The sequence below is a fragment of the Molothrus aeneus genome, chromosome 12 (assembly GCF_037042795.1).
Source record: "Molothrus aeneus isolate 106 chromosome 12, BPBGC_Maene_1.0, whole genome shotgun sequence".
In the NCBI taxonomy this organism is placed as follows: Eukaryota; Metazoa; Chordata; class Aves; order Passeriformes; family Icteridae; genus Molothrus; species Molothrus aeneus.
The window spans coordinates 18,160,368-18,182,139 of NC_089657.1; the positions used below are offsets into that span (position 1 = coordinate 18,160,368).

The 21,772-nt window shown below is 39.0% G+C and overlaps 1 protein-coding gene across 1 annotated transcript in view; it reads left to right on the plus strand.

Annotated features, from left to right (window-relative positions):
* Nucleotides 1-21,772, plus strand: part of SLC6A11 (solute carrier family 6 member 11) — a 107,601-nt gene that overhangs the window by 17,506 nt on the left and 68,323 nt on the right. Inside the window, exon 6 of the mRNA XM_066557857.1 lies at nt 8,333-8,465. Coding sequence (XP_066413954.1) covers nt 8,333-8,465 — 133 coding nt within the window. The remainder of the gene's footprint in view (nt 1-8,332; nt 8,466-21,772) is intronic.

The following is a 21,772-nucleotide window of genomic DNA, read 5'->3' on the forward strand; positions in this document are numbered from 1 at the left end:
ATGTACAGAAGAGGATTTAGGTGTTAAAGCTGAGAAATGTTTCCCAGCTTTGATGTTTCCAGGACATAGAATGTTCTATACCTGTTCTCTAAGACAAGACTGCACCATTCTTTACATTTTCAGTGTCAAAAGATAACAAACCACACCACAGGAGAGAAACCTTGCAAACCAGTACATGAAATCCACTAATGAATGGACTGAAGAATTAAAACCACTCTTTTTAGATTCCTTTTATTGAAGGATATATTTTTTTACCTTGATCTATACAAAACATATTTATCTTAACTAAAAAAAAAAATCCAAGAATTTCACAAAGTAAGCTGCCAGCCTTTTGGTTTCACAGTTTTATATTTCGCATTCAGCATAGATTTTTTTAAGTTTATCGGTATCATTTTCCAAAGTTGTCATCTAAGCAGATAAGTCAGTGGAGAATATCCCAAATCTTTAATATCTCATGTTCTCTGGTTCTTGCAAAACAACTTGTTCCTTCTCAGCTATTTCTTTTCCACCTTGGAGTTCTGCAGTCTGGATGCATGGATCTGCCTCTCTAAATCAGACAGCAATTAGCTCAGATTAGACAGCCACAGGGAAATGTTCCACTTTCCTGACAGGTATTTTGGCAGGGGAAAGCTCCTGGCACTTCAAGATCCACAGAGGATTCTGGTGCCTGGAATTGGAATACTGAATTTTCAGAGTTCAGTAATATCTGCTCAAGTTTCTGAGTCAGAAACTCTGTATTTGCAAAGGATACCTGAATGCATTTGGGCATGAATTATTCAAAGCAATACATTTTCACAGAAATAAATGAATATTAAGTGCATAAAGTGCATTGAGAGAAAGATGTGAGTTAAGGAAATATCTGTAGATAGAAACTTAGATTTACTTTCACACAGGAATAAAGGGTGTCTAAAAGATCTCAATCTTTTCCCCCTAAACTGGTGAGAAATCTGCACACCCTCAGAGGTGTTATGATTTTTGAAGAAGGAGCTCATTGACAAGGTTCACGAGGTAAATATGGGCTGGGTTTGACAGCTGCAGGGATAAAAGTGCACCAAAATATAAAATATATATAAAATATATAAAATAGAAAATAAATATAAAATAAGAAGGGTCCTGTAGAGGGGCACTGCATGGTTTTGTTGTTTTTATGCCCTCAGGATGCTCTGAGGGCAGAGCTGGCCCAGGGTAAGGGGGAGCTTTGCCCCTGAGCTCCTGGCTGGGCACATCCCCATGGACGGGGCACCCCTCCTCTCTTTGGCTGCTGCTTGCTGTTGGGTTTTTTAAAGCCAAGTGCCCTGGAAGCTGCTCCAAATGAAAGTGGGAACATGAAGGGACCCTCCTCAAATAGATTGGAGCTGTTCTTCAGCTTCCCAAATCATGAAATGACTCAAGAAGTACCCCAGGACATTCCTTTCAACACTGTGTTGGCAGCTGTTAATCCTCTTGCTGTCCAAGAGCCTGTTCCAGCTCCTCCAACTTTATTAAAGACATTCTTTCCCAGGAAAATCCAGTGTTCCCATAGGCAATAAATAGTGTGTCAGCTTTCAGAAGGTTTGTTTTCCAATTTGGGTGGAAAGGTTGCTTTCAGTTATCTCATAACCATCCCCTCTCCAGCAATTCCAGCAGAGGAGCCCTTCTTCTCCATGCACTGATGCACCAAATTGAAATGTGTTTTAGTACTTGCTCAAACAAATTAGTCCCATTTTCAGTAGATAAAACAATCTTGTTATTTCTTGTTGAAATCATCTCCCAGTGGGATTTTACTGGGTAAATTTTGTGTAAATTTTGCACGTGCAGTGATGTGAATTGAGGGAACAGAGGTAAACCTTGGCAATGGGGAGCACCAGGTCCTTGTATGAGGTCTAATTTCTTCCTGGGATTATTATTTTTATTATTTTATGTGTAGTGAAAATATGCTGAAAATTTTCTTTTTATAGTTCTAACTATTTAGATAGCTCCTGACTATCCATTTTTATTTCCTTTTTAATCCACATTTATATTTACATTCAGATGAGTTTGAAGCCAGGCTTGAAACTCATTGAAATGTGTTTTAGTACTTTCTCAAACGAATTAGCCCCATTTTCAGTAGGTACTTGTTGAAATCACCTCCCAGTGGGATTTTATCTGGGTAAATTTTGGGTAAATTTTGCACGTGCAGTGATGTGAAGTGAGGGAACAGAGGTAACCCTTGGCAATGGGGAGCACCAGGTCCTTGTATGAGGTCTAATTTCTTCCTCGGTTTATTATTTTATTCTTTTATGTAGCATAAAAATATGCTGAATTTTTTCTTTATATAGTTCTAACTATTTAGATAGTTCCTAACTATCCTTTTTTATTTCCTTTTTAATCCACATTTATATTTACATTCAAGTGAGATTTAAGCCAGGCTTACAATATTTGTTAGTCTAAGTGGAATTAATCTGCACTGTAATAATTTTGTCATGATTTTGTTCAGCCCAACTGCACAGACCCTTGTGACCAGACCTCAGCATTTCTGACAAACCCCCTTTGGAGATGTGCCCTATTATTCCCCCCAAATTTATCTTTTATTCATTAGATTCCTGGAACTTTTGCTACTTATTCTGTTTTATTTCCAGGAAGAAATGTAAGAACCTTCACTAACATTTACCCAATTGAAATGTGTGTGATCAGAGGCAATGAAACCCTCAGGCACAGTGTGAGACACCCCAAATCCACTCTGCCTGGGGTTTAATATTCTACTTACAAGCAAGATATGCTGGGGAGAATTAATATTTGCTACAGCTGAATGAAAACCTTGCCCTGGTTTGAGTTAACCTTTGATTCCAGGCTCCCCCCAGGGCAGTGGAGAGTGTTTCCCTCAATATTCTGCCCAAGAAGCTCAAGTGCCACCAATCCCTTGGCCTCTCTCCCAGGCTCTGGGTGGGTTCAAGGGGCTGAAGCGCTGAATATTTTCACACAACAAAACAACACCCCCCTCAAACAGCTACAACAGCAAAACAAGCTCAATACCTACAATAAATACTTTCAAACTCTCATCACTTGCTGTTTTCAATGAGATCCAACAGTAATGAATGATTTGTGTCTTCAGTGCAGGAGAAATCTTTCTCACAGAAAAGTTTCACGCAGCCTGAAGTTGTTGCCAGCAAATTCTGCTTGAACTGGCTTGTACCAAGCTACTCTGGTCTCCCAGGTTCTTGGGCTTTTATCTGTCAAGAAATGTTGTTGATCATAATTTCTTCAAATAAAGAAGTGGCAGCAGTGAATTCTAGTGAGAAAGAGTCCAAACATTGCAATGAAATATCTGTTATTTCTCGTTTGATTTAAGAGGGTTTTAAAGATGCTCAGCTTCAACAAATCCTAAATTAAAGAAAAAAATTAATAAAAATCTAGGATAAAATTATTTCTTTCTTTTCACCCAAGTGTGATGCAAAGCAGCTGAGCTGTAGACTCACTACAGAACTTTTCAAACATTTGCTCCTTCAGATCAGAGGGGAGCACATTGCTGATTTTACTGCTTGTTTCTGTGTTCTGTGCATTAAGAGTTGAGGAGAACAAAGCAGTGCAGGGCTCTTGCTGTAAGAGAAGAGGAGGAAGGACTGGAAGAAGCTACACAATCTTTTTTTTGTTGTTGTTGTTGTTGTTTTCAGTGATTTATGGCAGGTTTTAGGTAGAAGCTGCACTGCTGACCCCTGAATATCAACCTCATGTCTCAGACACAGGGGGCAACCATATATTTTCAAAATGCTTCCCCTTTTCTGATTATTTCAGTCGAATAATAAAAGAATAGGGGTAGATATGACTGAACTGAGGCTTTGTGAGAAGAATTTAATGCTCTGATTTCTCCCTCCTATCAAAACTTCATCCCCTGCTGCTGTTGAGATGGTTCCAGCAGCAGAATTTAGGTCTGGCTTTAGGGAGAGCTGTGAGGGATTTCCCCTCCTCGGATCCATTCTTTGCATACATTCCATGTTACAGATTAATTATCACTTCTGGACTTGTTGCTGCTCCCTTTCTGAGGGAAACACCAACCGGAACAAAGGAAATCCAAAGCCTTGACAGCACTTTGGGGTAATTAACTCCTCATTATGGTGCTGACAGCTCCCCTTGATTGGCACCACGCGTCTGTTTTCAATAGGACCCGCGGGGATAATTAATTGTGGTGATCCCATTAATTTGCCATTGTGACACTTTACAAAAGTATCTGGCCAGGGTGAAGGAGATGTCTCTGCTCTTTGGGACTTGAGAGCATCCAGAAAACTCTGAGCTCGTTCTGCTCCCAGGAATTGATTGCTTTTAACAATCTTCACCTTAAGCCTTTATTAAAAATGATAAGGCAAAGGCATTTTTTGGTGGGTGAAATATTTCAAGCATGAGAGAGAGAACATTTATTTATGAAGTTGTTTTGCAGATAGGGAAGAACAGTGTAGGAATTGAAGTGACTTGCACACCCATTGTGGGAAAGGAACCTTACTCATGTTTATGTTCACGTGTACAGAAATAAATCCAAATAGCCATAAAAAGCGTGTTTTGATTAAAACATAAGGGGTTTTTTTCATTATTAGTTCACAGTGAAAATATAGCTAAATGAAAAATGTTTCCATTTCACTATTATTGTGACCCAACCATAAATATTTTCTCTCAGATTCCATCTTAAAAATGTACTGCTTGAAAAGGCCTTTTAGTATTTATTGCCCTACATAATTTATTCCTTTTCTGATCATATTATGCCAATTTTTGTCCTGGTTCTCTTGCAATTAATTCTTCTTCTGAGTGATCTAAGAATTCAAGGACTTCATTTGGGATTTGATGAGGATTTGTAAGGAGGGTGGACTCCATCCTAGGTAAAACTCTACCTTCCTCTATCAAAAAGCTTAGAAGAATTTGAATTTTAACGATGTATTTCATCACCTCTCGGTGTAATTATGTCTCAGTGATGTTGTGTGCAGGTATCAATTATGTCCTTCCTCTTCTTGATTAAAATAACCCCTCATTAAAAGCCACCTCTCTTCATTTGGGTGCATTTTGATGAGAGAACTTCAGGCACTTTGCAGGTCTTGGCTAACTGAGGGTGCTCCTTGCTGGATCACTTCTCTCCCAAATTAGCTGGTCAAGATTCGAATCATAAAGATTTGAATCATCAAGATTTGAATAATAAAGTTTAGAAGAATTAAGATTTAAAGAATAAAGATTTGAAGAATAAAGATTGAAAAAATAAAGATTTGCAGAGTAAAACCAGTTCCTGGATGGGGAGGAGATGTGGATGAGGTGGCAGCAATTTTAATTTAAGCAAATAATTCTCAAAAAGTTTCTGTTGACTTCCTGCCCCTTTCATTTTTGAGTGGGAGGATCTGTCTTTATTGATTGGGAATTATGGAGATAAAATCTGTGATTTTGGGTTTAATTGTGGGTTTTGTTTACCCTGTTAATTCTGTCATTCCCCAGCTAAAGAGGGAATTTGAAACTCATATTTTATGAGTGGCTGCCTCCATCAGGAGCAGCATTTGCAGCTCTGGAGGTGTGGAACCTGCCCAGGCGCTGCTTTGATATTTCCATTTTCCCTCTTGGCATCTCCAGCCTCCCACTCTGTCACTCCAGGAATTTCTCTTCACAGAATCCTCCTTTTTTTTTTTCACTTTTAAAATTTCCTTTTATTTCATTTAAATATTTCTATCTGCTATAAATATTATATTTTTCATATAAATATATTCTATATCATTTAACTGTTATATTTTATTAGCTGGAATTACAGGATCAGACTTTATATCCCTAAATTTATTGACTCAGACAATAACTCAACCAAATACAACAGGAAGAAGTCTTTAACATATTTAACTGTGGTTTGCCTGGTTTGATTTAATACTTAACCTTTCTATTAAATTGTAATTAAATTATGTGTATTCCTATGTAGACACTAATTATATAATCAACTGAAACCCGTGGAAATCAATTAATTTCTTTTCACTCACAATGTGGAGGGAGAGGAATACAAGTCTGAGGTTGTAATAATTTGTAATTTATATTTATTTATTAACTTATAACTTTATTAATTTAATAACTTATTTATTAACTTGAAATATAGATTTTTAAAGAAGTTTCTTCTCAGGATGGTTTATTTCAGGTTGAGTGTTAAAAAACTTTTATGTGAATGTCTTTATGTGCGCATTTGTTGCTTGAAGTTGCTTCAAAATGTTGAGGTTTAGAAAAGAAATATTTTAATGTTATAGTTCCAATTACAAAAGGAAATTGATGAAATTTAAGGATAACAGGTAAAAATAAAGGTTAGAAATGTTTTTCAGGAAAAGAAATCAAATTGAAAAACCATTTATTTAGGAAGCGTTTTATTTTTAGCTCATATATGTTGTAACTAATAAAAATAATTTCTTTTTCTTTGACTTTAAAGAAAAGTTGTTCTAAAATTAAAATTTTGTCACTGACTTGAAAAAGTGAAACATTTGTTCATTTATAACCAGATACAAAATACCTGGAATATTCTGTTTTTATCTCTCTTTCTACTGTAGCACAGGGTATTTTCAGTAGTGAGTAAAGAGGAGTCATTTAATCAAATTAATTCAATTTTAACCCATTGTTTCACAAGTAATGCTGGTTTTCCTCAAATGTTATCATCTTTTTTTTTTGTAATTAATTCAGTTTTATCCCAGCATTTCACACATAGTGCTGTGTTACCTCAATATTCTAAATTTTGTAATTATTTCAATTTTATCTTGGTTTTTCATATGCAATGCCATTTTCTTCAATATTATAATCTTCTTTTTTTGTAATTAATTTCATTTTATCCCAGTATTTCACATGTAGTGCCGTTTTACCTCAATATTCTAATGTATTTTTGTAATTAATTCAGTTTTATCCCAGTATTCCATATGCAATGTTGTTTTCTTCAATATTATAATCTCTTTTATTTTGTAATTAATTCAGTTTTATCCCAGCATTTCACATGTAGTGCTATTTTAGCTCAATATTAGAATTTTTTTGTAATTAATTCACTTTAATCCCAGTATTTCCCATGTAGTGCTGTTTTAGTGCAATATTAATATTTTTTGTAAATAATTCAGTTTTATCCCTGTATTCCATATATAATGTTGTTTTCTTCTCTATTATCATCTTTTTTTGTAATTAATTCACTTTTATCCCAGCATTTCACACGTAGCACCGTTTTAGCTCAATATTACAATTTTTTTGGTAATTAATTCACTTTTATCCCAGTATTTCCCATGTAGAGCCGTTTTTGCTCGATATTATTTTTGTTTTTGTAATTAATTCAGTTTTTTCCCAGTATTCCATATGCAATGTTATTTTCTTCGCTATTATAATCTTTATTTTGTAATGAATTCAGCTTTATCCCAGCATTTCACATGTAGCACTGTTTTAGCTCAATATTCTAATTTTTTTGTAATTAATTCAGTTTTATCCTGGTTTTTCATATGTAATGCTGTTTTCTTCAATATTATAATCTCTTTTTTTTAATTAATTCACTTTTATCCCAGTATTTCACATGTAGAGCCATTTTAGCTCAATATTCTAATTTTTTCGTAATTAATTCAGTTTTATCCCAGTATTCCATATACAATGTTGTTTTCTTCAATATTATAATCTTTTTTTGGTAGTGAATTCAGTTTTATCCCAGTATTTCCCATGTTGTGCTGTTTTAGCTCAATATCTTAATTTTTTTTTTTTTTTGCAATTAATTAGCTTTTTATCCCAGCATTTCACATGTAGCACCATTTTAGCTCAATATTCTAATTTTTTTTGTAATAATTCACTTCTATCCCAGTATTTCCCATGTAGTGCTGTTTTAGCTCAATATTCTAATTTTTTTTGTAATAATTCACTTCTATCCCAGTATTTCCCATGTAGTTCTGTTTAGTTCAATATTCTAATTTTTTTTTGTAATTAATTCACTTCTATCCCAGTATTTCTCATGTAGTTCTGTTTAGCTCAATATTCTAATTTTTTTTTGTAAATAATTCACTTCTATCCCAGTATTTCCCATGTAGTGCTGTTTTAGCTCAATATTCTAATTTTTTTTTGTAAATAATTCACTTCTATCCCAGTATTTCCCATGTAGTGATGTTTTAGCTCAATATTCTAATTTTTTTTGTAATAATTCACTTCTATCCCAGTATTTCCCATGTAGTGCTGTTTTAGCTCAATATTCTAATTTTTTTTTTGTAATTAATTCACTTCTATCCCAGTATTTCTCATGTAGTTCTGTTTAGCTCAATATTCTAATTTTTTTTTTTGTAAATAATTCACTTTTATCCCAGTATTTCCCATGTGGTGCTGTTTTTGCTCAATATTCTGATTTTTTCCCCCTCTTTTTTCCCCATGGAAGACGGAGGGTGCTGGCAATTTCCGATGGGATTGAGCACATTGGGAACCTGCGCTGGGAGCTCGCCCTGTGCCTCCTGGCTGCTTGGACTATTTGCTATTTCTGCATCTGGAAAGGCACCAAATCCACTGGAAAGGTGAGCCTGAAATATTTATTTCCACCAGAACAGGAGAATTTCACATGTGTGAAGATCTGTAATTAATTGTAATTAAGAGTTGTTTGCAGTTTTTTGTTCCTTTTGGTTTCGTTATTTGCTTTTTCTCTAATTCTCTTAGGTGAGGCTGGGTGGTTTTGTTTTCTTGTTGTTAATTTAGCAATGAGATTTATTGGAAAGAAACCAGATTGTGTTGATTTCTGTGCAAAAATTCTGCAAAATTTGGATTTTGCCCCAAACTGTCAGGATTCAAAACTCTCAGTCCCACGAGAGAGTCACTGAGAGTTTTAATGCACATAAAAAGAGAATTTAAAAATACAGATTGAACACCAAGAGCAGAAATAATGAAAGCACTCAGAGAAGGACCAGGACGGGAATATTATGGGGAAAAATAAAAATATTTAGCACTTTTTGAGTGAATTCCACTCAATCCTGGGAGCAGGGAGCCATGGGGTGAGGGAGAAGCTGCTCCTGGAGTGGTGTCAGCCACAGCTCTGAGTAGAATCTGGGAATAATCAGCTACACCAAGAGAGGAAAAGAGACACAGATCTGGAGGGAGGATCTAAAAAATTCACTGGTTTCTTATGTTGGAACCAAAGGAAACCAGGAACAAAATTGCTGCATTGAAATATCTGATTTTCAATTGTTTCCTATGTAGTTTGGGTTGTGGGTGAGGATATTTTTATCTCTGTTTTAGTGACCTCTGTTTATAAATGAAATATTTGACACGTAGTGGAGTTTTGAAATTGAAAAAACACCAGAGTGAAATTTTTCAGCTGTGCCAACTGCACACATCCTTGATACAGCAACATTTTGGCTATTCCCAGTTGCTGATTCTGGGTGTGTTTGCCAACTGTGCCACTCAAGCTGCTGCTGCATTTCCCAAGAAATTTCCACATGCATGAGAAGAATTTCCACACACACACACACACAGAGAGATTCCTGCAGCCCCACCTTCATCAGTGCAGGGAAAATCACTGCTGAGAGACCCTGAGAGGGGCAGGGAGTGATGCCTTGGGAAGGCTGACCTGGAACAGAGGCTGGGCAGAGCTAAAATAAAGCAGGGATTTATTCAAAGCATCTCCTCAATGGATCCACCCTGGGCAGCACAAGAGCCCAGCCAGGGCTGCACCCAAAATGAACCAAAATGGTCACAAAATGAACCCAAGGTGAACCAAAATGGCCCCAAAATGAACCCAAGAAGAACCAAAATGGTCACAAAATGAACCCAAGATGAACCAAAATGGCCCCAAAATGAACCCAAGAAGAACCAAAATGGTCACAAAATGAACCCAAGGTGGACCAAAATGGTCACAAAATGAACCCAAGATGAACCAAAATGGCCCCAAAATGAACCCAAGAAGAACCAAAATGGTCACAAAATGAACCCAAGGTGGACCAAAATGGCCCCAAAATGCACAGCCAGGCACGGGGTCTCTCCCTGGGATCAGTTCTGTTCCATTTGCATCTTGCAGTTCATTGTCCCATTCCAGCTTTAGCCCCTGCAGCCCCATCCTTGTTTTTCTCTCTCCAGCCCACGGTGTTTGTGCTCCTGGGCTGAGATTTGGATCATTTGTCCTTGGTGCCCAGCTGGAGCAGGAATTGTTTTGTGTCCCTGCTCTGTGCACAGAGCTCAGCATCCCCTGATATGAACCCAGACCCACACACTAAAGCAGCACAGAATCTGAAAATATAAAGCTAAAACCTGAGGCATGAGGATGAGAATGAATAGTTTAGAGGCAGGGGAAACATCCTAAAGAGAGGAATCTGGAGAAGCCAAGTGATCCAAGGGAATGACAAGATAAATGGCCTCACGCCTTTGACGTGGGCTCAGGGAGGTGCACGAGCACTTTGGAGTTTCCTGAGGGGCTGCAGCTGAGAGGAAGAAATGAAACTGAGCAGAACTGGGTTTTGTCTCCATCAGAAGGAATCTCTGAGGATGGAAATTATTCTAGCATGGTTTAATCTGCCCCAGGGGGCAGGGAAACGCTCTGTGGCTGCAGGTGTGTGCACGCACGCGAGGCTGGCCCAGAGGCACTCACAGGCAGAGCAGTGGGAGCAGCCCTGGGCTCGGACACAACTGAAGTGACTTTAGAAAGGATTTATTTCACATTTCTGGAGTTTACCTCTAGGATTTTATTGTTCTTCCATTCTTTCAGTTTATACCATTTCCCCAGAAGCAGATCTTGTGCTTTGGAGGTGGATAACCTGTCTGACCTTTTCTTTTTTTCTTTTTCTGATGGCTTGGCTAAACCCTCAGCTTTAGCTAGGTGGAATAAATTGATTTTATTTCAGTGTGATTTTGGATAACCACCTCTCTGATGAGGTCAGCCTGGGAGAGAACAGCCTGTCTTGGGCACAAGAAAGGGATAATAAACTTTTCAACAAGCAGAAATAACTTCTAGCCTTGCAACAGAGGTGCAAAGGGAAGGGATTTCATGCCCAATATTCAGCTTTATAGGTCTCAAGCTTAAAACATTTAGCCCAGGGTTCTGTAAGAGGCAGACTCATGGTACACTTGCAGCATTTAAATCAGTTTGCCATGAGCAGCTGTTCTGTTTCCAGAATCCTGAGGAATTCCTTAGGACTGGTGAATTCCCACATTTCTCAGGACACCCTGTGGTACCCATGAACCTGCCCATCCACAGAGTCCCTGACTCTCGGGAAGGATCTGTCCTAGCCAATATTGCTATTGATAATTCAATATCATATTGATAATCAATATGATATAATATTGATAATTCCTTTTTCCAGCTCTGTTTCTGCAGGGCAGGTTTTCCCCCTGGGCATACACTTACTATTTTTAATTTTTTTTAATGCACTGTTTATTCAATATTCTTCCACTTGCCACTTTTTCCAGCCTAATCTCTGGAAATCTGAGCTGTGGCACTGTCTTCCCAGAGCAGCAAAATTCCCAGTTTAAAAACAAAGGCAGCACTCAGGTGTTGGGGATGCTATAAATGGATTAAATATAAATTCTGAAATATAAATGATGTAATAGATTTCTCAGCTGAAGTTTCCATTTCAAATCTAATGCCATTTCTAAAATTCATATTTAAGCTCATCCATAAGCCTTCCCACTAAATTGAATTGATTATATGCTCATTTCCAGGAAACATTTAAAATTGATTTCTGGGTTTTTTATGATAATGATATAACAGTCTGTTAAATTTATGACAAACTTTAATTGGATTGGATAATTTCAACGAAAAAATACATTTATTCAAAGCAAAAAACTGCTTAAAGTTTTATCACCTTTGAAACTTTTTCAAAGGGAGCTGTGTGTGGGACAGGATAGTGGGGAGAAAAAGGACAGGGGAACCAGAGGTGAGATGGAGAAGGTGTGTCCTCTGCACACTCTTGTGCTCTGTGAAATATTCAGGAGGTTGGTTCACCCTTTTCCTCTTTTTTACTCTGCATTCTAATGCACGGTGGAAAAAGAATCCAAGCCTTAAAAGCTGTTATAAAATAACCCCATCATTCTCCAACCAGCACTAACACAGATCATGAATATTTAATATTTCAGGATATTAAATATATTAAGACTAACATCAAGTTTAACTCCAGAGGAAGTGCCTATTACACTGTTAACAAGATGTTCCAAACTTTTCCATTACTGTTCTTGAAATCCATCACTTTCTCACAAAGCATTCCCATTTTCCCTTCCAACAGCTATGAAATAGCAAAATAAATCCAGGTGGTTCTGGCAGCTCTCAGGTGAAATAGATTTGTGCCCTTTCGGGGTCCTTGTCCTTAATTATTCAAGATTTTCTTGCCCTGAATTATCCAGTCTTAGATCTGAAGGTATTTGTGTGCCAGCTTTCACATTTTAAATGTTGCAAATGTGCAAAATGTAGGATCCTGCAATGAGAAACTCAAAATCAGGAGAAAAATTTGCCTGTGCAGTTACCATAATTTGATGTGTATTTTGAAACTTGCTTGTTAATATCTGATCTCCACCTCATGGAGAGGACCTTTCAGTACCTGAGATCTAATGCTTCCAAAGATGAGGTAAGAACTATCTGGAAGACTGAAGAAAGTTAATTTTTTTTTCACATTTAAATTATCATTCCAGTGTCTGATCATTAGATTCGGTTTAGTATCTGATTTTTACAAAATACTTTTGATTTCAGTTTCTAACAATTCTGAGTTTTTCTATATTGTACACAGAGCTGCTGAGTCTCCCTAACTTTTTTTTATCTTCCTATCTCATTAATGAAATCTTGAGGAAGAAGGGAACCTGTTCTTTTATGGATCTTGATTATCCATTTATTAATTTAACTCAATGTCCTCATGCTTTAAGCTTTGAAAGAGCCACACCAGTAGCTGCCAATGTACTTTTCCTAAATTGCTGAAGGCAGTACCCCAAATATTTTCCTTTTTATTTTTTATTTTCATGGGAATTTTTGCAAACAAACCCTTCCACTGAGCTCAGTTGTGTCTCTCTGCAACTTCTGCCCAATTCCTTTTGAAGGGTGGAGCCTGCTGGACTCAAAGTTACAAAAAACATTTTAAGTTTTCTTTCCTGCTTTTGGTTAATTTTTGGGTGCATCAACACATCCCTGTCCTGTGCTGATACCCCTGGTCTGAAACCCTGGCAGGGACGTGGAGTTATAAAAATGGAAAAGTTGGGAGGGACCTTGGAATGTCTCTGGTGAAACTTCTTGGTCCAAGAAGGTTCAGCACTGAACTTGGAACTGTTGTCTTGGTGTTTGGCTGCTTCTTAAAAACCTTTAAGGTTTTTAAGGGATTGCTCATGTCTTGGTAAAACCTCTTCCAATTCTTAATTTCCCTCCATTAATCAATTGTTCCCTACATGTTGCTTCAGTACAATATTTAATTTTGTTTAAAAATGATTTCGTTTTTATTACCTTGTTACATTTCTGTTATCCAGCCCAAATCAAAGCTTATTTTTTTTGTATCATCTGTGTCACTACAGAGCATGGGTTTGAGTGTCTCCAACTACTGATTTGAAAAGACTTCTGTACTAATAATCTAAATTAATAGACTCAAGTTAAAAAACAATCCAGCTTTCCTGCCTGGATCACTTGAGTGGGAATGAGAGCAAACCAGCACTGAGGTCCTAAAGGATTTTGTGCCGTAGATGAGGAGAAACTGAATCAAAAGTATTAAAACCCCCACAGTCTTTCTATCATTTTTAATTTATTGATATCAGAACATTTTACCCCACCTGCAGCACATTAATTAAACTGTGGATGAGCTTTTGTAATGTATGACTCAACACCAAGGCAGCATTTTCTGATGGGAAGTGTTACAATATTCTCCCTCCAGGATTTTACTGAATATTAGAATATCACACTGATTGTATGAACACTGAATTCTCATATATTTTGGGTCTTTTTCAATGGGTTCTTGTTAAAGGAATGCAAATATTCTTTTGCCAGAGCTAAATTCAAATAGTTCTTGCTCAGTGATTTTTACTTCTGCACTAGTTACTGGTTAATAAGTGATGAGAAATCCTTCTCATTGTGCAGAACCAGCTGCAAGAGAGAAAAATCTCACAGGAATCCTTTCTTCAACATTTCCTGGAACTCCTCTACATGCCATAATCACTGAATATTATTCTGTCAGATTCTGACTTCTGAATATTTTGATCCTTCCCTTCTCTTTGTGCTCAGTTCCCTGAATTTCCACTTCCTGCTGATGTTAGAAGGTGCTGAATTTAAGCTGCCTCTCAGTATTTTATATCTGAAATACAGAGAGCTGGGAGCAGGGATGCTTTAGCCCCAGAACCAAGAGGGTCTAAAATAAATTTGCTTGGCTTTTCAGATCATAATTAAATTTGCAGGCTCTCATCAAGCCTTGGATAATACTGGGGCTCTGTCAGACCCTTTTTACCCCTTTCCACCCTGCAGAATCTGCTCCCCACAGCCCAGAGAGCTCTGCTGGGAGGGTTTGCTGTGCCACAGGAGTAAAGCTCTGATGTGGCTCCTCTCTCTGCAGAAACACGAGCTAAGATGCTGCATTAAATACTCCTGTGAGTCAAAAAAATAGCAGATTCATGGGTGCACAGGATTCTTCTCATCTGATTTATCACTGGGAATGCACTGCAGCTCTCTCCAGAAGGACACTGCTCACTTTGCAGCTCACTGTTGGAAACCCTGAGAAATGACCTGGCAGCATTTGTAGCTGTTGAGTATAAACATAAAAGGACAAAGGGCTCTGATACCGTCCTTGCCTCCTCATTATTCATTAAAATCTTCCACTTTCTACACAACCCCACTGGAAAAGCTACAAGCACCAGAGCAAAGCAGAGAAGTTTTTATTTTCTCAAAGGAACAGCTCTGCTGCTGTAGGTACCACAAGAAGCAGAATTTGGGGTTGAATATGTGCAAAAGAGGGCATCATTTCTTGTTTTGCTCTTTTGCTTGTGATTTTTTTTCTCTTTTCCCTGTGATTGTGCTTATTGCCTTCACCTGTAATGTTCTCCAAAAGTTCCATTTAGAAAAATTAGTTACATTCCATTCCAAGCCCCAGATATTTCCTGCTTTTGAGCATTTAATTTAACCTTTACATACAAAACTTAGACCTGAGTCCTGCAGAGGCTGCTGAGTGCATTTAAAGCTCTGATCAGTCTGAGGGGTTTAAGATGAATTTCTGAGGGATCTGGGGATGTCCAGCCTGGAGAAAAGGAGGCTCAGGGAGGACATTATTGCTCTAAAATCATCTGGCAGGAGGGGTCAGGCTCTGCCCCCAGGGAACAAGGGACAGCATGAGAGGAGGTGGCCTCGGGTTCCAGCAGGTTTGGGTTGGATATTGGGAAAAATGTCTCTAAAAGGAACAAAAGGAAGAAAAAAGGAACAAAAGGAACAAAAAGGAACAAAAGGAATGTCCAGCCTGGAGAAGGGGAGGCTCAAGGAGGACCTTATTGCTCTAAAATGAAGGTGCAGCCAGGTGGGGTCAGGCTCTGCCCCCAGGGAGATATTGAGATATTGGGTTGGATATTGGGAAAAATGTCTCCCAAAGGAACAAAAAGGAAGAAAAAGAATGTCCAGCCTGGAGAAAGGCAGGCTCAAGGAGGACATTATTGCTCTAAAATGATCTGGCAAGAGGGATCAGGCTCTGCCCCCAGGCAACAAGGGACAGCATGAGAGGAGGTGGCCTTGGGTTGCAGCAGGTTTGGGTTGGATATTGGGAAAAATGTCTCCCAAAGGAACAAAAGGAATGTTCAGCTTGGAGAAAAGGAGGCTCAGGGAGGACCTTATTGCTCTAAAATGATCTGGCAGGTGGGGGTCAGGCTCTGCCCCCAGGGAACAAGGGACAGGATGGATAAGAGGAAGTGGCCTCGGGTTGCAGCAGGTTTTGGTTGGATATTGGGAAAAATTTTTGCCCTGGGAAGGTGCTGAGGCACAGGAAGAGGCTCCCAGGGCATGGTTTAATCACCATCCCTGGGAGCATTCACAGGACACGTGGATGTGGCACCTGGGGACAGTGGTGCCTTTGGCAGAGCTAGGACAAGGGACAGCATGAGAGGAGGTGGCCTTGGGTTGCAGCAGGTTTGGGTTGGATATTGGGAAAACTTTCTACCAAAGGAACAAAGGGAACAAAAAGTAAGAAAAGGAATGTCCAGCCTGGAGAAGGGGAGGCTCAGGGAGGACCTTATTGCTCTAAAATGATCTGGCAGGTGGGTCAGGCTCTGCCCCAGGGAACAAGGGACAGGATGGATAAGAGGAGGTGGCCTTGGGTTGCAGCAGGTTTTGGTTGGATATTGGGAAAAATTTCTGCCCTGGGAAGGTGCTGAGGCACAGGAAGAGGCTCCCAGGGCATGGTTTAATCACCATCCCTGGGAGCATTCACAGGGCACGTGGATGTGGCACCTGGGGACAGTGGTGCCTTTGGCAGAGCTGGGTTTAGGGTTGGTCTTTTCCAGCCTTAATTATTCTGTGATTCCCCGATATTCATTTTCTGACTGCACAGGTGCTGTCCTTTGCAGTGCTGCACTGCTCCTCACGGGGTGATTAGTGCCATGGATCATTTGGTAATTAGTGCCAGGGATCACGTGGTAATTAGTGCCATGGATCACGTGGTAATTAGTGCCAGGAATCCCTTGGTAATTAGTGCCATGGATCATTTGGTAATTAGTGCCATGGATCCCTTGGTAATTAGTGCCAGGGATCACGTGGTAATTAGTGCCATGGATCCCTTGGTAATTAGTGCCATGGATCCCTTGGTAATTAGTGCCATGGATCATTTGGTAATTAGTACCATGGATCATTTGGCAATTAGTGCCATGGATCCCTTGGTAATTAGTGCCATGGATCCCTTGGTAGTTAGTGCCATGGATCACGTGTTAATTAGTGCCATGGATCCCTTGGTAATTAGTGCCATGGATCATTTGGTAATTAGTACCATGGATCATTTGGTAATTAGTGCCAGGAATCCCTTGGTAATTAGTGCCATTGATAATTTGGTAATTAGTGCCGTGGATCCCGTGGTAATTAGTGCCAGAGATCATTTGGTAATTAGTGCCATGGATCCCATGGTAATTAGTGCCATGGATCATTTGGTAATTTGTGCCATGGATCCCTTGGTAATTAGTGCCATGGATCATTTGGTAATTAGTACCATGGATCATTTGGCAATTAGTGCCATGGATCCCTTGGTAATTAGTGCCATGGATCATTTGGTAATTAGTACTATGGATCATTTGGTAATTAGTGCCAGGAATCCCTTGGTAATTAGTGCCATTGATAATTTGGTAATTAGTGCCGTGGATCCCGTGGTAATTAGTGCCAGGGATCATTTGGTAATTAGTGCCATGGATCCCTTGGTAATTAGTACCATGGATCATTTGTTAATTAGTGCCCTTTGATTTGCTGAGCTGGAGCCCCTGAAGGGCTGGTGAAGTGTCAGGGCGTTTTTGGAAGTCTGTGTTAATGATAGCTGTCCAAAGCCCAGAGATGAAAGAGAACAGGTACAGCCTGTTTGCTGGGACATCTTGACACAGAATCCTGTTAACAACCACAGAAGAATGTCCTGAAAAGGGTTTTGACATTATTGTTAATCTGTGATGGGCAGGAAACAGTCACTGAAAACTGGAATGAATCATTGAGGTGGTCAAGAAATGTAATAAAAGATCCTTAATTCACACCCACATTTTAACATTTTAACATTTTAGGTGTTACTAAAGGTAGAGATCTCTATTTTTTTAATTTTATTTAATGATGGTTTTGTGTGGTGGTGTTCACAGGGGTCCCAGGACGAGGGAAGAGATGAGAATGTTGACTTCATGTTTCAGAAGGCTGATTTATTATTTTATGATATATTATTATTATTTTATAATTATTATTTTATGATATATGATATATTAAAAACTATAGTAAAAGAATAGAGAAAGAATTTCATCAGAAGGCTTGAAAGGAATAGAAAGGAATGATAATAAAATCTTGTGACTCTCAGAGAGTCTGAGCCAGCTGGGCTGTGATTGGCCATGGATTAGAAACAACCCCATGAGCCCAATCCCAGATGCACCTGTTGCATTCCACAGCAGCAGATAACCATTGGGTACATTTTGTTCCTGAGCCCTCTCAGCTTCTCAGGAGAAAAAGATCCTGGCAAAGGGATTTTTCAGAAAATATCATGGCTGCACTTTTGAGGACCACCTGTCCCAGGCTGCAGTTCTGAATAATTCAATATAAAATAGACACCTGACCTGTTGGGAATTTATTCCAACAAATTAAGCTCTACACTGTGCATTACTAAATTAAATATATAAAATAAAGCTGCAACTGTAGTTAACTTTTAGTTATAATTTATTTTTCATTTTACTGTTGGGGAAAATACCCAGAATTTTTGTGAACAATTTAAAATGCAAAATAGGATCTCCCAGGCCCTGCTGGCTGAGTGTGGTGTCACCTCTCACTACTGAACTTCAAATATTCCCCCTTAGCTCTGTATTTATCGTTCTGCTCCCTCTTCCACCTGGAGGGAGCAGGGGATGGCTCATGGATGCACATCCCCAGAAAACTTCATTATCCAAAGATAATAAGTTATTTTTGCACCCCCCCACACGCTTCCAGCTCATATTTCTTTTTGTTTTGTGAATGATTTCTGTCACTCTGAGAACTTTGAAGGGTTTTTTTTTCCCCAAGGTTTTTTGTCCTGGTTCTGAGGTGAATTTTAGCTCTCTTGGCTGAACTGAGCTTTGGTGGCTTTGAAATAATCTATGTAACAACATAATGTGCCCCCCAATTATGTTCAATCTTATTGTTATTAATAATATTTTGATGATAAAAAAAACCTATAAAATGTAATGAGAACAAAATAACTCAGCCCTATATCTGTTCTTTCCAAATGTGATCTTTTATTCCTGCCTAAGACAAAAAATTTCAAATACAAAGCAGTAAGTTTCAGTGGTTTCTCTAGAGAACAGCATCTTTTTGAAGCTTAAAGCTGGTTAAATTTCATCTCTTACCTCTCTGCAAGGCTTGGAGTCTCTCTATTCTGCCCAAAGGTTTGCAGCAAGGCTGAAACAGCAGCCAGAAAAAGTCACAGAATTTCTGGAGCTGTCTCCAGTCCCTGTGTCACAAAGCAGAAAAAAACCCTAATAAGGGGAGCTCATATGTCTTTGGCTACTTCTGGGATATAAGCTGAGGAAGAAAATCAAGTGAGATTTGGATTTCTGTTTCTGCATGCACAAGCACTAGATTTACACTTATGGAGCTGGGCTAACAATTCAGTGATGGAAAACAATAAAAAAAAAATTAAAATAATTTTTTAAAATAGGCCTGAACAAAAAAATATTTGACTGGGGGTAATTTTGTGTTAATTGAGGACCTCTCTCATAGCAGAGCCTCTCTTGAGGCCTTGTCATTTCCAGCGTGCAAAAATCACTCACTAAAATAAGAGAATATATTCATCTGCTGGGAAATACCAGCAGAAAGGGAGCTCAGTGTGTCAAGATTAATGCATGAGAGAAGTGGGAAAATTCCTGGCATGAGGTGATTCCTTTTCCTTGAGGAGCAGGGCTCTGCTGGGTAACCAGTGTGCTTGAAGAGCCCAGACTCTCAGAGATAGTTTTTTCTATATTTTACCCATCATTTTCCCTCCCCTCAGGAGTTAAAGCCTTGCATGCCAGCAGTTAAGACTCAGTCACTAGTCCCAAAGAAAATTTATTTCTCAATAGCAGCCCATCTAAAGGCCTTAATGGATTCAATGAGGCAGAAAGAAGGAGCAAAAGGACAGAAACAAAAAAATTAAAAAAAAAAAAAAAAGAGAAAGATGTGTGGAAGGAAAAAAAAATAAATAAATAAAAAGAAAAAAAAGAAAGAACTAGGGCCCATTGTAAGAGCCCAGGAAAAGGAACTGGGCAGCAAGGATTGTATCTCCTGAAGTGTCTTTTGTCTCAGGCTGAAGTAACAGCAAAGAATGGCCCTTCATGGTGAGGCTTTGGCCGTGGCCAAGGCTGATGTCTGTATTCAAAGGGGGAAAGTAGAACATTCATGAGATGCATGCAGAGTTCCTGCTCTCCTCCTTCTCTCCCTGAGGTTTCTAAACTCATTTTTTCTCCACTCTCCTGTGCTCTGAGCATTTAAGGACACCTTGGGTTTGTTAAAAAAAAAAAAAAAAAAAAAGGTTTTTGTGCTTCTTGTTGGTTTTCCCGACCTGTTTGGCTGCTGGGGAAGGTTTCAAGTATAGGAAACATCAATAAAATTGTGTTTTTATGATTTCAGTCCTTCCCAGCTGCACCCTAGTGGGGAAATCCACTTTTATATGAATATTTGGGGTGGGTCTAAGCCCTGCTCCACAGCTGAAAAGAATAAAAAGTGTTTGAGGGCACTGAGGGGCAGCTCAAGGCACAGGCAGGTGGGACAGGATTTGGGCAGAGAAATCACCTGGGCTGTGAACTTAAAGTATGAGAAAGCAGAAGGGGCAGAGGGTGGAAAGCCAGCTGGGATATTTGCTGTGGCAATGCAGGGAAAGTTCAAGGGAAAGCCCCAGGGGCACAGATGAGCACAGCAATCCCTGGAGGAAAAATGCCCTGGTTGGCTAAAGGGAACAAATTCAGCTTCTTTTGCCATTGAGGCTCCTTATCCAAATTACACTGACCCAACAAAGAGGCTTTAGAAATGTGACAGTTGCACTCATTTATTCAGAGCATATATTTATTACATAGATTTAAAGAAATATAGAAATAATTAATAAATAAATATAGATTATTAATATATACTTATTAATATATATTTATTCAGAGTATGATCTCTTCACGGTTCAGAACCTGCCCTTCCTTACCCATCCTCTTCCCCAAAATTTATAGCCAAAATAGAACATTTCTGTTTATTATCATTGTTGATGCATGTGTCAGGGTTCAAATATTATTCCTCCCCTGCTGCTGGCTGGGATTTACAACTGAGAGGTTTCCAAAGCTGCCTTTCCCAAAACTGTGGTTGCCATGTCCTGGTTTCCATGTGTGCACAGAAATTGCAATGAATATTGCTTCTCTTCAGTCTTGCTTTGTGTATTTGGGATATTATTTGCACCTTTTCTTCTGCAGGAGCACACAGGGTCCCTAACATGGGTTACACAAATATTTACAGCTCTGAGTTTCCTGATGCTGCTCCAATTTCATATTTCTTCCCCATGAAACAACTCCCTATTAGAACCTGCCCTTCCTTACCCATCCTCTTCCCCAAAATTTATAGCCAAAATAGAACATTTCTGTTTATTATCATTGTTGATGCACGTGTCAGGGTTCAAATATTACTCCTTCAGGTGCAGGGCCTTGCTGCTGGCTGGGATTTACAACTGAGAGGTTTCCAAAGCTGCCTTTCCCAAAACTGTGGTTGCCACATCCTGGTCTCTATGAGTGCACAGAAATTGCAATGAATATTGCTTCTCTTCAGTCTTGCTTTGTGTATTTGGGATATTATTTGCGCCTTTTCTTCTGCAGGAGCGCACACGGGGATACACAAACATTTATAGCTCTGACTTTGCTAATGCTGCTCCAATTTCATATTTTTCCCCATGAAACAGAAGAGCTCCAGTTCCCTATTCCCACACAGGTTGTTTGTCCTCAGCTCCTGCTGATGTCTCCAGCTTTAGGGCTGGCTCCTTAACTGCAACTTTAGCTATCCATTCCCATACCCTGTATGCCAGGGCTATATTAACCCAAATTCCTGCCAGGCTCTGCTTGCTGCAGCCAGCCAAGCCCACATTTCTGGCTTTATCTGCAGTGTGAAGATGTCTTTGTAGTACAAGTTTTGTTTACAAGGCTGTTCTTGTGAGATTTACAAACTCAAGTCCTGAATCCCACCCCAGTGTCAGCTCCT